The following is a 15772-nucleotide window of genomic DNA, read 5'->3' as shown; positions in this document are numbered from 1 at the left end:
AATGATAAATTTAATGTTACTTATATTTTGGACTGAAAAATCCCATGGACATAGGAGCCTGGTGGGCTACAGTCCATGGGGTTGCGAAGAGTTGGACACAACTGAATGACTAAAAACACTGAAATGAACATCAAATATAAATATAACATCTACCTGCACATTTATTTCCCCCAAAACCACCATGATGTAATAAAACAACAATAAAAAGGAGAAACACAGGGACAGCAAGGCTTCACTTTCTGGTATTCAGGCTCTCCTGGGGTTGTCTACTGTTGTGGAAGATCACGTCGCCCGCAGTGGCACTGGAGCTGCCGGAGTAATGCCTGGGATCAGTCTCTAGCTGTTGCGTGAGGGCAGTTCTGTGCCCTGTGTGTCAAGGGGAGAGAAGCCCACACCCTATACACTGAAATATACTCTAAGTTATTATTTAGAAGATATTAAAAAGATATAAAAAGATATTATCTTTTTCGTGAAAAAGATCTTCACAACCCTGATAATCACGATGGTGTGATCACTGACCTAGAGCCAGACATCGTGGAATATGAAGTCAAGTGGGCCTTAGAAAGCATGATTACGAACAAACCTAGTGGAGGTGACGGATTCCAGTTGAGCTATTTCAAATCCTGAAAGATGATGCTGTGAAAGTGCTGCACTCAATATGTCAGCACATTTGGAAAACTCAGCAGTGGCCACAGGACTGGAAAAGGTCCGTTTTCATTCCAATTCCAAAGAAAGGCAATGCCAAAGAATGCTCAAACTACCGCAGAATTGCACTCATCTCACACGCTAGCAAAGTAATGCTCAAAATTCTCCAAGCCAGGCTTCAGCAATACGTGAGTTGTGAATTTCCTGATGTTCAAGCTGGTTTTAGAAAAGGCAGAGGAACCAGAGATCAAATTGCCAACATCCGCTGGATCATGGAAAAAGCAAGAGAGTTCCAGAAAAACATCTATTTCTGCTTTATTGACTATGCCAAAGCCTTTGACTGTGTGGATCACAATAAACTGTGGAAAATTCTGAAAGAAATGGGAATACCAGACCACCTGACCTGCCTCTTGAGAAATCTGTATGCAGGTCAGGAAGCAACAGTTAGAACTGGACATGGAACAACAGACTGGTTCCAAATAGGGAAAAGAGTATGTCAAGGCTGTATATTGTCACCCTGCTTATTTAACTTATATGCAGAGTACATCATGAGAAACGCTGGACTGGAAGAAACACAAGCTGGAATCAAGATTGCCGGGAGAAATATCAATAACCTCAAATATGCAGATGACACCACCCTTATGGCAGAAAGTGAAGAGGAATTAAAAAGCCTCTTGATGAAAGTGAAAGTGGAGAGTGAAAAAGTTGGCTTAAAGCTCAACATTCAGAAAACAAAGATCATGGCATCCGGCCCCATCGCTTCATGGGAAATAGATGGGGAAACAGTGGAAACAGTGGCTGACTTTATTTTTCTAGGTTCCAAAATCACTTCAGATGGTGACTGCAGCCATGAAATTAAAAGACGCTTACTCCTTGGAAGGAAAGTTATGACCAACCTAGATAGCATATTCAAAAGCAGAGACATTACTTTGCCAACAAAGGTCTGTCTAGTCAAGGCTATGGTTTTTCCTCTGGTCGTGTATGGATGTGAGAGTTGGACTGTGAAGAAAGCTGAGCTCCGAAGAATTGATGCTTTTGAACTGTGGTGTTGGAGAAGACTCTTGAGAGTCCCTTGGACTGCAAGGAGATCCAACCAGTCTATTCTGAAGGAGATCCAACCAGTCCATTCTGAAGGAGATCAGCCCTGGGATTTCTTTGGAAGGAATGATGCTAAAGCTGAAACTCCAGTACTTTGGCCACCTCATGTGAAGAGTTGACTCATTGGAAAAGACCCTGATGCTGGGAAAGATTGGGGGCAGGAGGAATAGGGGACGACAGAGGATTAGATGGCTGGATGGCATCACTAAGTCGATGGACGTGAGTCTGAGTGAACTCCGGGAGTTGGTGATGGACAGGGAGGCCTGGCGTGCTGCGATTCATGGGGTCGCAAAGAGTCAGACACGACAGAGTGACTGAACTGAACTGAACTGATATTTTGCCCACAGTAGAAAAGTAAACAAACAAAAATGCCCTAAATGCTTCGAGTTCTGTGTAAAAAGGAGTTAGGTTGGAGCAGTGACTGGAAAGGGCTTTTCACAGACATGAGACAGGATGCTCTGTGGGGACCCACAATGAGTGTGAGTGCAGGGTGTCCCAGTGCTCAACGCCAGGGGCTCCCCAGCTTTTGGAGCACACCCCAGCTATGTTACAGGCTGCCCCTCAGTTTGTGTCGGCCCTCAATGGGGCTCATGATGCTCGTGGGCCAGCTCAGCTAGTGCCTTTTCATCAGGGGGCTTGGAGGCGCACTCTGTCACCGATGCAGCTGCTGGGAACGGGATCGCTTGGTGTACGGGCGAGGATGGCGTCCCCAGGTTCATGTCCGCCGGGCCCCAGAATATGACTTCATTGGGAAATGGGGTCTTTGCAGATGTAATCAGGTCAAGAGGAGGTCGTTCTAGGTCAGGAGAGGCCCAGGACCTTCTGTGACAGGGGTCCTTATAAGAGGAGGGACAATTGGACACAGACACATAGAGAAGGGCTGTGTGACCACAGAGGACGAGACCAGAGAGACATGTCTGTGAGACCAGGCCAGCTGCTGCCAGAAGCTAGAGAAGGCAGGAGGGACCCTCCCCTGGGGCCTCCCCTGGACATTGGATACCAGATCCCCCCGACTGGGAGATGCCAGACCTCTTGCTGTTCTGAGCCCCCCAGGGTGCGGTGCTCCACTCGGCTGCCCCCGGAGACTAACACACTAAGTTAAGGGGACGTTTCTCCCTGGTAAAGACCTCATTTGTTTCTGTTAAAATTAACACATACCTGTGGGCTTCCCAGGTGGCGCAAGTGGTAAATAACCCACTTGCCAATGCAGGAGATGCAGGAGACTCGGATTTAATCTCTGGGAGGGGAAGATTCCCCTGGAGGAGGGCATGGCAACCCACTCCAATATTCTCCCCTGGGAAATTTCATGGACAGAGGAGCCTGGCGGGCTACAATCCGTGGGGTCACAAAGAGTTGGACATGACTGACCTACTGAGCATGCACACACGCACACAGGGATGTACTTTCCTGGGGACAGACTTCAAATGGAAGAATAACATAGATGTGCTCAAGTTTGCAAGGTGGTCCTGTGCACAGTCCTGGGGCTCCCTTGCTGGCATCCCTCCAGCCCCTCTCACCAGAGTCCAGTTTTTCTGTCCTTCAACCTGCTCTAGGAGCGGGGAGACTCTGAGACTCTGCAAATGGCCTGGAGCCCAACGAACTTCCACTAACTTGCTTAGCAAAAATGGGCAATTCATCCTGAATGGGTCTTTTCATTTTGATAATTATATGTTTATTTTAATGGTTATTAGGAAGCACTGCTAGGCATCAAACCCGAGGTTTATGGTAACAATATGCAGTTTCCTTTTTACCTCATGCACATTTCCTTTTCTTTCTTCTTTCTCCTTTTGTTTCCTCATGCATATTTAAAAAAACATATTTTAGTATCATAAAACTCACTCATTCAAGCTGTACAATTCAGAGGTTCTTGGTACGCTCGTAGATTTGTGAAACACTCATTAGAATCTAGTTCCAGAACATTCCAGCACCCCAAAGGAAGCCCCATGAACAGTCACCCTCACCCCTTCCCCTGACCACCAGGAACCCACTCTCTGTGTCTGTGGATCTGCCTGTTCTGGACGTTTCCCATCAGTGGAATCACATCCTGCGTGTCCTTCTGTGTCTACTTCTCTCACTCAGCACTATGCTCTCAGGGTCCATCCACGTGGTAGCGAGTGTCAGGGCTTCCCTTCTTTTCAGGGCTGAGTAATATTCCACTATCCTGGGAGGTGACATTTTACTTATCCCTTCACCCGTGTAAAGACTTTGGGGTGGTTTCCTACAGTGGCCTTTAGAAATAAACTCAGTTCTGTTTACAAATGAAGTTTATTTAGAAGGAAGACACTGAGTAATAATGGTGTGGGGCTGATGGCACCGTGAGCCATGGAGGGTCTTTTGGGCAGAGTGGCAAGCTGGGTGCTTGTACTGTGTCTGCCCTGCTTTGTTGTGTGAGCTTGCCTAGGTCCCTTCCCCTCTCTGGGCCTCAGTTTTCCCAGTTTAACTTGATTTCTCCCCTTACATCCTTGGGTGGGCTCTGGGTTCCCTCCATTTCTACATTTGCAGAGGGGAAGGTTGGTCTGCCTCCAGACTTTCTCTGTCGGCCTCCTGGGGCAACTGTAACAAATGACCACAAACTGGGCAATGAAAACCACAGGAATGTTTTCTCTCCTGGTTCTGGAGGTCCAAAGTCAAGGTGCTGGCGGGCTGCTTCCTTCTGGAGCTCTGGGCAGAACCTCTCTCCAAGTTTCTGGGGGCCGCAGGCCCCAGCCCTATCCCCCCACATCTGTGTCTCAGGCCCCCCTCCCTCTGCCATCCTCCTGTAAGGACGTCGGTCACTGGGTTAAGGACCAGTCCTGAATCCAGGACTGTCTCATCTTGACGTCCTGAGCCTGGCTGTATCTGCAGAGATCCTGTTCCACTAAGGCTCTGCTCACAGGTTCTGGGGGTGGGGGCATGGGCAAGCCCTCCTGTGGGTCGCTGTCCATATTCCACAGCTGGCCTCCCACGAGTGTGGGATTCTGGATCAGAGGTCATGCCACCTGGCAGCCTCAAGGCTGAATTTGACCTCTGCCTTCTTTTTCTCTCTTCTATTTAAAAATAAGGATTTCTTTAAAAAGAGATAAAGAAGAAAATAAAAAAAGTTCTTTAAACTTAAAAAAAAAAATATTTATGGCTGTGCTGGGTCTTTGTTGCTGCACGTGAGCTTTCTCTAGTTGCGGTGAGAGGAGGCTACTTGCTGGTTGCTGTCCACAGGCTTCTCATTGCAGTGGCTTCTCTTGATGCAGAGCATGGGCTCTGGAGTGCGGTCTCAGCAGTTGTGGCCCTCTGGCTTAGTTACTCCCTGTCATGTGGGATCTTCCTGGACCAGGGATGGAACCTGCATCTTCTGCACTGGCAGGCGGATTCTTACCCACTGGACCATCAGGGAAGTCCTAAGAATAAAAATTTCTTGTCATCATTTACAAATTGGGGCATTTCAGGCAGGAGCCCTGGATTCCAAGGGGTCTGGCCCCAAGCGTGTAGTCTGCTGCAGCCTCACCACTTCCTCCCAGCACCATAATTCAAAAGCATCAGTTGTGTCTTTTTTTTTTTTTCGCGCGGCGTCGCGAGCGGGCTGTGCACGCTCCGGGAGTCGCCCGAACAATGCGAGCAGGGCGCCGAGCGCGCCCGGCCTCCAGTTGTGTCTTTGGACTGAAAGGAGATCAAACCAATCCATCCTAAAGGAAATCAATCCTCAGTATTCATTGGAAGGACTGATGCTGACGCTCCAATACTTTGGCCTCCTGATGCGAAGAGCCAGCTCACTGGAAAAGACCCTGATGCTGGGAAAGATTGAAGGCAGGAGGAGAAGGGGATGACAGAGGATGAGACAGTTGGATGGCATCACCGACTCAATGGACATGAGTTTGAGCAAACTCTGGGAGATGGTGAAGGATAAGGAAGCCTGGAGTGCTGCAGTCCATGGGGTTGCAAAGAGTCAGACACAACTTACTGACTGAACAACAACACTGCCTGCGTGGCTGGTGACACTCTGTGTAACACTCCAGGTGACACTGCAGGTGACACTCTGTGTAACACACCAGGTGACACCCTGGGTGACACTGCAGGTGATCCTGGAGCCCAGAATGTGGGCTCATTTTGTGCCCTTGCAGCCTATAAGTAGTGACTGAGCAGGTTGCCTCATGTCCTTGGGGCTCTGTCTCCGGGGGGTGGTTTGTCACTGTATCACAGGGGTTCAGGTGAAGTGAGCTTCGATCAGGCCTGCATGTGACAAGTGACTTACCAATGTCATCACTGCCTGATGCTCCCTTAGCCTCCTCCTCACTTTCTGTGCCCTTGTGGTCTGCTCTCCGTCCTCCAGGATAGGACCCCTAGCCCATCTCCTCTCCTGCACAGCTGAGTTGTGTCCTCACTTCATCCAAGGAGGGGCTGGGGCACAGGAGGATTTCAGCCACATTTCAGCTGCAGAGCCAGGGTGGGTTGCACACTAGTTGGGGGGTGGTGGTTAGACCCCTCACACTGGGGCCCTGCTGCACTGACACCCCCTCAGAACGGGCTCCATGTCAGCTGGGGCCACCTTGTCTCGTCACCAGGCAGGCCAGCCTGACAGGGTTGCGGGGCCCCAGAAGCAGTGGGGGAGCAAGCGACAGGTGCCTTTCCAGCCTCTGCTTCCGTCTAGGCCAGCTCAGGACCTGGATGGGGGAGGGCAGGAGCTGGTGGCTGTTTTTACACTTGTGCGCTCTTTCCTGGCCCCCTTGTCCACACAAAAGGCACTCACTGAGCTCTAATAGCCACATTGCTCCTGTCGCTTAATGCCATATTGTAGAGATATTTGCATATAAATATATTAAAATTTTGTTTCCTTTTACAACTGTAAGCTCTTTCATTCCCAGCACCATGGTTTATTTAGTTTAGCAAAAATGCAAGCTGCCCGGTTAAATGTAAAGTTCTCATAAGCACAGATAATGGCCTAAGCACATCTCATGCATTATTTAGGACATATTACACTAAGAAAATATTTGTTGTTTATTGGAAATACCAACCTTGGCCTCCTGGGTTGGACCTTGCAACCCTAAATGTGTCAAGTTTTGGGGTGTCTGCAACTCCTTACTCACTCCTTCAGTGCTGTAGCTCTCATGGGAAGGGAGGGGCAGGCTGGGGCTGGCGGGACTTCAGAGCAGCATCAGGTGTCGGGACCAGACAGGTGGCTGGCACCCTGGGACCAGCCCAGGAGGGCAAAGCGAATCAGTGGGCCCTCTGGCCACCCTGCACTGGGCTGCAGAGTTAAGAGTGACTGGGGGTAAATACCAGACCACTGGAGCCCTGGGGAGATGGGTGGTCTGTGTGCTCCCACACAGCAGCTTGTACCCACACCTGGAGCCCAGGGGCTGGTGCTTCTGTGAGATAAAGTCCTAGAAATGGAGTTTCAAGGTCAAAATGTGTGTGTGAGTCATTTTTTAAAAGCTGAGGTACAATCACGTAACTAACTTAACCATGAGTCATTTTGGAGCACAGTTCAGTGCTACTTAGTACCTTCACAAGGTTGTACAATCACCACCGCTATCTGTTCTGGAACATTCCATCACCCCAAAGGAAGTCCGTCCCCATTATCAGTAATCCTACCCCTTCGCTCCCCAACCCCTGACAACCAGGAACCCAGTCTTTGTCCCTGCGGGCCCGCCTGTCCTGGACATTTTCCCATCCATGACAGTGATCACGTGACGGTCACTGCATGTGGCCGGCCCAGGTCCCTCCTGCAGCGCAGACACCATGTTGGGGGCACTGGTGGCCCTCATCTCTGGTACCCCTGCCCCAGCTTCCCCTGAGCAACATCTCTTGGAGATTGAGTTCCCTTGCATGGAAAGGGTGGTCCAGGCAGGAGTCAGCATTCTCCCCCTGCAAAGGGCCAGATGGCTTCCACCCACCATCTGCTCTCAGGCCCTGCTCTGGGCCCTGGGATGTAGAAGTGAGCAGGGTTACCCCCACACGGTCCTCCTGGGCTGGCATTCTAGTGGAGCAGAAAGAGAATGAGCAGGAGAGACTGAGTTGAAGGAATCTACCAGTTTCCAGGAACAACTCACAGTCAAGAGGGTGGCTCTGAGGAGGCAACCAGCAGCCTGGAGCTGGGGAAGGAGCCAGGCTGCAAATGACAGACAGGAAGGTGTGGGGCGGCCAGGTTGGGCATCGTCCTAAGGATGGAGGTGGGGGCTATAGCTCGGGTGGCAGGAGGGGAGGGCTGCGGGCTCACTGGAGGGGGTCTTTGGTCCACAGTGGGCCCCCAGCTCCAGGTGGCAGGAGGGGAGGCCGATGGGGGTGCTCGCTGGAAGGGGCTTGGGTCCATGGTGGCCCCCAGCTGGGCTCTGCGGGGCTGCTGCTGACCTGTGCTCTCTCCCCTCAGTACATGGGCTGCATCGAGGTGCTCCGTTCCATGCGCTCCCTGGACTTCAGCACACGCACCCAGGTCACCAGGTGAGGCTGGCTGGGGCAGGTTCTGGCGCCACTCAGTGCCGGGAGTGGAGGCGGTGGTGCTGTGTACTATGTGCTCCATCGTTCAGTCATGTCTGACTCTTTGAGACCCCATGGACTGTAGCCTGCCAGGCTCCTCTGTCCACCTGATCCTTCAGGCAAGGATACTGGAATGGGTTGTCATGCCCTCCTCCAAGAGATCTTCCCGACCCAAGGATTGAACTCAGGTCTCTTGCGTCTCCTGCATTGGTAGTGCCACTAGTGCCATTGCTTTACCACTGGTACCACCCCAGAAGCCCTGTGCAACCATGACCATGGTCTAATTCCAGAACATTCCATCACCCTGAAAGGAAACCCTGCCCCTATGAGCAGCCATCTCCAACCCCCTCCCCCAACCCCTGACAACCAGGAACCCACCCTCTCTGTGTGTGGATTTGCCTGTTCTGGATCTTTCCCATCGATGGTATCACACATTGTATGTCCTTCTGTGTCTGCTTCTCTCACTGAGCATCTTGTTTTCAGGATCCATCCACATGGTAGGGAGTGTTAGGGCTTCTCTCCTTTTCAGGGCTGCATGATGGTCCCATGTGTAAGAGGGACCATGGGCTGTTTATCCATCTTCAACTGATGAGTGTTTGGGTGGTTTCTACCTTTTGGGCTCTTGTGAGTTGTGCTCTGTGGCTATGTATGCAGGTTTTGTGTGCGCCTGTGTTTTCAGTTCTCCGGGGTGTGCACCTGGGGATGTGACTGCCTTACCCATTTTGAGGAGCTACTGCTCCATTTGACCTTCCCACCTGTCAGGCTGAGGGCTTGGTTTCCCCTTGCAGCACCAACATTGTTAAGAACTTGTGTGTCTGCCTGACCTTCAGGATTCTATAAAAGTTCCAGTCCCTCCCCAGGGATGAGCCGTTTCACAAAGTCTCTCCCATTCGGTTTGGGGGGTCAGTATCAGCCCCTGTCTTGGGGGGCCCAGAGCAGAGGGCATCCTCTCATGCCTCAGGTGGGACTCTTGGCCAGCCTGTGGTCACACAGAACTTGGGGTCCAGGCTCAAGGTTTGTGCCAGCATCCCCAAATCTGACCCCAGTGCCTTCATGTGGGCTGTGGCTCAGGGGTCCGCTGGTCTCTGAGAAAGAAAGGGCAGGAAGGGGAGAGCTGAGGGCAAGGGCACCCGCTGGGGACATGGCGTGGGCTTCTGGCAGCCTGGGAGTCCCCGTCTAGGCCACCAGTTGCCCCAGCATCCCTCTGTCCGCTGAGCCCCTCCCCCCTCAGGATGCACCGCACCCCTTCCTTAGCCCATTGCCTTCTCTGAGCCTTTACCCTCCTCTGAGCTCCTGCCCGCTCTCCTCCAAGCTCTCTAAGCCCCCTCCCCCTCCGCCCACACAGGGAAGCCATCAACCGGCTCCATGAGGCGGTGCCTGGCGTCCGGGGCTCCTGGAAGAAGAAGGTGGGTGAGGGGCCTGTGGTTCCCGGGTGGAAGTGAGGGGGGAGACGCCTGACCATCCCAGGACCTGCCCCAGCTGGAGTTCCAGTGTGGTCCCACCTTCTTGAAGGCCAGGCTGCCCTCTTCAACCCCTGTGCCGTCTGCCCCCCCAGGCCCCCAACAAGGCCCTGGCCTCAATCTTGGGCAAGAGCAACCTGCGCTTCGCGGGCATGAGCATTGCGGTCAGCATCTCCATCGACGGCCTCAACCTCTCCGTGCCCGCCACGCGCCAGGTGAGCGCTGCCTGCCCCGCCCTCTGCCTTCTCTAGCCCCGCCCTCAGCCTCCTCCAGCCCCGCCCTCAGGCCTCCCCAGCCCCAAGTAGGGCCTGGCTGAGGGTCTGTGGTGACACCGGGGCGACGAGTGGGCGGGGCCAGGGGAGCTGCTCCTCACTCCACAGCTCCTAGGACGGCCTCCCAAAGAAGGTCTCGGCCCCATTGTCTGCATTGCTGAGGAGGCGAGACTGAGGCTTGGAATCTTCTGGTGGAAACAAGCAACCAAAATAAAATTGCAGAAAGGAGGGAATAACTATGAATTCTGAGGAGGATTGTGATGCTGGGCATGGGTTGTGAGCATGCACAGGGCACTGTGACCTAGCAGGGGCATCACGGAGGGCTTCTTGGAGGTGGTGATGCTGGCGCTGAGTGGAGAGGTGAGAGGACATTGAGCAGAGGTCACCTGATGAGATAGAGCCTGAGAGGTTAGCAAGGATCCTGGTGAGGAACTGGGATTTTTCCAGACAGCACTGCTATCCTCCTCAGAAGTGTGGAGCAGGAAGTGCTGTGATTTGTGGTCTGGTGTGAGCGTGGGAAGCGTGGAGGAGATGAGCTGAAGCCAGGGCCCCAGGGAGGGGGCTCAGACTGCCCCTGGGGAGGAAGCCGTGGGGCGGGGAGCTGCCAGCACGTTCACCTCCCTGTCCGCCTCTGCATGGACTCTATCTGGAACACACTGGGCTAACCCTGAGCAGGATGCCAGTGGGGGCCTCCCTGGGCAGGGGCCGGTTAGGGGGAGCCCTGAGTATCCCCGAGGGGTGACAGGTTGAGTGAATCATGGGGGACCCTAAGAGAACCCTGCTTGGGCGTCTCTGGTGCTTATTGGGTCTTGGATGGACATGACCACTTAGGGCAGCAGAGGGTGGTGGCGAATAGATGCTAATTGAGCACGCAAGTGAGCACATCAACACAAACATGCAAATACGCAACTCAGCACACTCATGCAAATGAGCACACTGATTAGCAGATGTTGCAAATGAAGTTGCAAATGGATGCAAGTGAGCACACAGGTGAGGCTGCCTGGGTTGACAGTGCAGAGTCAGGAGCCTCCAGTGGGTCCTGCTTTTGTCTCCTCAGTGCCTCCATGGTGGCATGGGGCATGTGTCTGAATGTGAGAGTGGTGAGTGTCTGGGTGTGCATATGCTGTGCCTGGGTGTCTGTGTGGGAGGGTGTGAGGGCCAACGTGTGATGCATCAAGGTGTGAAGGTGGGCTGGAGTGTGTGTGAGTGTGTGAGTGGTTGTGTCTCTGAACAGCTGGAGTGGGGAATTTGTGTGTGTGTGTCTGTAAATGAAGGTGTGTGTCTGTAAATGAAGGTGTGTGTGTGTGTGTGCAGGGTGTGGTTTGTGTGAGGCTTTTAGCCCATGTACCTTTGTGTGTATCTGTATTGGATGTCTGTGCCCGTGTGTGCACATGTCCACCAGTTGGGGCAGGTTTGTCTTCCCGTGTATGTGGGCGTGTGACTGTGGGTCTCTGCATCCTGCCCTGGCTTCAGGGCTCCCCATCCAGCAGGGCTTTCGGTCATCCTGGCATTCCGTCGAGGGGACATCTCCACTTCCATGCCCTTGTCCTTCTGGTCCCCACTGTGGCCCTGTTCTAGTGACTGGCCCAAGCCCCTCTCTCCTCCCCCAACTGAAACGGCAGCTCCGTGACTGGTGGTCTCTCTCTGGCCAGATCATCGCCAATCATCACATGCAGTCCATCTCCTTCGCGTCCGGTGGTGACACGGTAAGGTCCCAGATGGGTGGTGGTGGACTTCCAGCCCCTGTCACCAAAAGCCCTGAGATGCCCTGCCCATGCACATCAGTCCCACCCCCACGTTGCTGGGACTCCTGTGTCTGCTGCCCTCTCTCCCCAGGACATGGCGGATTATGTGGCCTACGTGGCCAAGGACCCCATCAACCAGAGAGGTGAGGCCAGTGGGGGCGGGTGGGGCCGCGGGCTGGATCCGCAGCCAGTCGAGACCCCGCTGATGCTGCCTGACGACCCCCAGCCTGTCACATCCTGGAGTGCTGTGAGGGCCTTGCCCAGAGCGTCATCAGCACCGTGGGCCAAGCCTTCGAGCTACGCTTCAAACAGTACCTGCACAGCCCCCCCAGGGTCGTCGTCCCCCCGGAAAGGTACTGGCCTGTCCCTCTATCCCCATTCCCCAGCACCCCTGCTGGTCCTGCCCCTCCCCTTCCCTGGGGTTGGATCCTTGCCCCCTCCCTGCTCTGTGCCCCCCAACCTCCATGGCCTACTGCTCAACCATGAGGATGCCAGGATAACAACATCTCCAGTCCTAGCAGAGGAGAGGACTCAGGGAGCCGATCGGCAGGCAGTGACTGTCATTGCTGTCATCCTTAGTCTGCATGGGGGCGGCTGGCACTTCTGCAAAGGGCCAGGCTGCCTGCCTGCCTCTGCCATGGTAGCGGGAAGGCAGCCAAGAAGGACGTGTGAGCAGTCGGTGGGCCGCCTGCCAGCCAATCTTTATTTATGGACACAAACATCTGAATTCCATCTGACTTTCACGTGTCAGATGCAGTTCTTCTGATGTTCTCTTAACCATCTGACAGTTCCGTGGCTTAACAGGGTAGAAGCCATCCTGAGCTCCTGGCTGGCAAATTCAGGCAGTGGCCTGTGATAGGCTATTTAAATATCTAAACAGATGGGAACTGGTTAGAGTAGCGAGTGAATGAATGGACATGTTAACAGAGTCCCATATGCACAGATGAGAGACAGCAGTGTACAGCTGAGCTTGCCCCTTGGCCTTCACACAGGATCATGTGCCCCTAGTACATGAATGAGTGCTGGTTTTTACCTGGGGCCACCTCAACACCCTCCCCTCTCCTGGCTGCAAAGCCCTCCTCTGGGAGCCCCCCTGAGACCTGCTGTTCACCCCTGACTGAGGGGCAGGCTGTGGCTTCCCCCGTTTGCTCTTAGGAGCCAACTCGCCTGGATAAGCATCTGTAGCACACATTTCGAAGGCACCATCCATGGCCAGTGGGTGAGGGCATTTTAAACGCTGATGGTGTCATCACCCTAAGGCTTCCGGGTTCAGGGTGCAAGCCTGATGTCATGCCCTGACTGCGCGGTGGGGCTGAGGTGGCTGGGATGGGTGGAGGCCCCTCTCAGTTTAGCCAAACCGTTGAGACGTGTGTAGAGCCCCTGTTGGTGGACAGAAAGGGACACCTAGTTCCTCCATCAGCAATGGCTCCTGGCGCCACTGCCCTCCCAGAAGATAGAGGAGGGGTCAGGATCCCTGGGTCAGGCTTGTCCCCTATGGTGCACAACTCAGTCTGGGGGCCTCGGCGCCGTCTGTCCCCCCACAACTTGTGCTGGGGCCCGTGCTCTTGCTGGCTATGTGTCTGCAGGCTGACCGGGATGGAGGACTCGGCCTGGGGGGATGAAGAGGAGGTGGAACACAACTACTACAACAGCCTCCCTGGGAAGGAGCCGCCCCCAGGAGGGCTGGTGGACTCCAGGCTCGCCCTTACACAGCCCTGTGCCCTGGGGGTCCTCGGTGCCCTTGGCCAGGTCAGCTTCAGCACACCTCTGGGGAGGGGGGCCCAAGAGCTGGGGCTCAACCCCTAGCTCTTCCTTCTGCTTCCCGCCTCCGTGATCCTAGAGGAGGGTCTCTCCTGCTCCCTGCTCCTTCCTCCCTAAACTGTCCAGGTCTGCTGAGCCAGACACACCAGACAAGGTTCCCATCTCAGACACGATACGACGACCACAGCCGTGACTGAATCAGGGCTTCTGAGGAGGGTGACCAGAATGTCCATGGGGGACTGACTGTCCCTGTCAGGAGGATGTCCCCAGGGCAGAACTTGGGCTGGGCCCTAATGGGTCAATAGGAGTTGCCCCAGAGAGCAGTGTAGGGAAGGGCCTCCAGGTGTAAGGAACAGCATGTGCTGGGGGCAGGCCTTCCAAGTTGGGCTGGGGGATGCAGCTACAGCAGAAGCAGGTGGGGGCTTGTGGGTAGATTGAGGCCCAGGAGGGAGGGATGGGTACAGAGCTGAGCTTGGAATCTGACTTACAGGAGTGTTGGGGTGGGCGACTGGGGGTCTGGGCCTGCACACTGCAGGGGGACCCTTGCTCTCTTTTTCAGGGAGCCTCTCCTGCTCGAAGAGATGCCCGCGGCCTGCAGTGGGATGTAGGCCCCTCAGGTACCGTCCAGCACACTCTGCTCCAGTGTCCCTGAGTCCCCACTGTCCCTCACATCGCTTCCCCTCTTTGGGTCACTCCATCTGGCCTGTGAGATCGTGTCACTCCCTGGGCTCTTAGAGATTTGACAGCATCTGCTTTTTGTCTGTGTGACCAGTTTTCTTGCATGTTGGACAGAGACACTGCAGTTAGTGGTTCAAAGCACCAACATATAAAAAGGCATCCACCGAGAAGTCAGTCTCCTGCCCCTATTTGCTTTATCCACCTCCCTGATCAGGTAACCACTGGTAGTAGTTTCCCTGGTTTTTCTAGAATTTTCATGCATGTTCAAGTCAGTTCAGACATACGTCACTTTCACAGTTTTGGACAGTAGTGTGCTCTCTATCCCTCTACCTGGCTTTCCCAGGTAAAAGCCCATCTTGGACTCACCCCTGCACCAGTGCTAGGCAGCTGCCCCCCTCCTTTTTCACCACAGTGTAGTCCCCACCACGTGAAGGACCCCCCTCACCCACAGACATCTGGGTACTTTCTAGGGCTCTGCCAGGACAGCAGTGCCCCAGTTGTCCACCACTCAGCTGTGTTCAGGGTCTCAGTAGAGTCTGTGCCCAGGACAGCAGCCACTGATCCATGTGATGGAAATCACAGAGCTGCCCACCAGGTACCATAAGGTTTTAACAAAATGGTTGAGTTTTCAGCCCGTGAGCATTTTATCCTGTTATACGACATTTAAAAAGACAGAGGAGGCTAAAATACCCTTAGCCCCCAGCTCGGAGGTCTTGAGCTTACCCCCTGGCACCTGTGTGTCTCTTTTCAGCACTTATGTGAATGGACCCCCCAAAGAAATAAGGACAGGCTGTGAGTACCCACAGTCTCTCAGGGGCTCTGGCTGCTTCAGTGGGATCTTCTGAATGGCCACGTGCCAGTCCCCTGTCCCTGCAGTTGCTTGTCCACGTGGTCCCCTCTTGATCAGCGCAGATGCCCCCTTGGCTCCCCTCATGTGTCCCTCCCACAGATGCTGAGCTGTAGACAGCATGCACACCTCCGTCACAGTAGGGGAAGCTGCCAGATGGCTCCCTGACGTGGTTTGGCAGTTTGTTTGCCCACCAGCCCTGCCGTGGCTGCCTGTTTCCTTACAGCCATGCTGACATCTGTGTTGGGCTTTTTTTTTAAAAAAAGATTTTCCCAAACAATCTGGGCATTTCACTGATGAGCATCAGAACCCTACTGCTCCCAGCACCTGTGGTTAAAGAACACATGTGGCACTGGGTGCCAAGTAGATGCCCAGCCATCATCTGGCCGTGGTCAGCTATTTCTCTGGGACACGGGCTACTCACACCTGACCCCCAAGCTCATTAGCATTTCCTACCCCTGAGCTTTTGCACATGAAGTTATTGCTTCATATCACGTTTTCCCAAGTCTCTGACCAAGAACTCCTACCAATACATCAGTGCCCCAACTCCAATGTCCAGGAATTTTCACTCTCTGGACCCCTGCAACTGAGATTTCTTTTTTCTCATCCCACCGTGACTGTACAAAGCTGGGAGAATCTGCACCTCCTCTGTGCAGACTGGGAAGGCTGGGCCAAGGCCCCTTTGCCCCCATCAACCACCCAGGGATGTAATGGTGTTAGCAATTTTATTGAATCATAACTTCTGCCAGAGGTTTTGGTCTTCACCCCTACTTGTGAAGAAGCTACTCCTGTTCTCCCCATTCAGCAGAGGAGGAGACTGAA

The 15772-nt window shown here is 53.7% G+C and overlaps 1 protein-coding gene across 4 annotated transcripts in view; it reads left to right on the top strand.

The window, feature by feature from the left end:
- SHC2 (SHC adaptor protein 2) overlaps positions 1–15772 on the top strand; it is a 33888-nt gene that overhangs the window by 6783 nt on the left and 11333 nt on the right. For all 4 annotated transcript variants that reach the window (XM_070793411.1, XM_070793412.1, XM_070793410.1 and 1 more), the window contains exons 2-9: positions 8081–8151; positions 9533–9593; positions 9743–9862; positions 11572–11625; positions 11756–11807; positions 11891–12017; positions 13251–13413; positions 13985–14042. In XM_070793411.1, the coding sequence (XP_070649512.1) occupies positions 8081–8151; positions 9533–9593; positions 9743–9862; positions 11572–11625; positions 11756–11807; positions 11891–12017; positions 13251–13413; positions 13985–14042 (706 nt within the window). The remainder of the gene's footprint in view (positions 1–8080; positions 8152–9532; positions 9594–9742; positions 9863–11571; positions 11626–11755; positions 11808–11890; positions 12018–13250; positions 13414–13984; positions 14043–15772) is intronic.

Source organism: Bos indicus, chromosome 7 (genome assembly GCF_029378745.1).
Source record: "Bos indicus isolate NIAB-ARS_2022 breed Sahiwal x Tharparkar chromosome 7, NIAB-ARS_B.indTharparkar_mat_pri_1.0, whole genome shotgun sequence".
Taxonomy (NCBI): domain Eukaryota; kingdom Metazoa; phylum Chordata; class Mammalia; order Artiodactyla; family Bovidae; genus Bos; species Bos indicus.
This window is presented reverse-complemented; position numbering and strand designations above follow the sequence as displayed.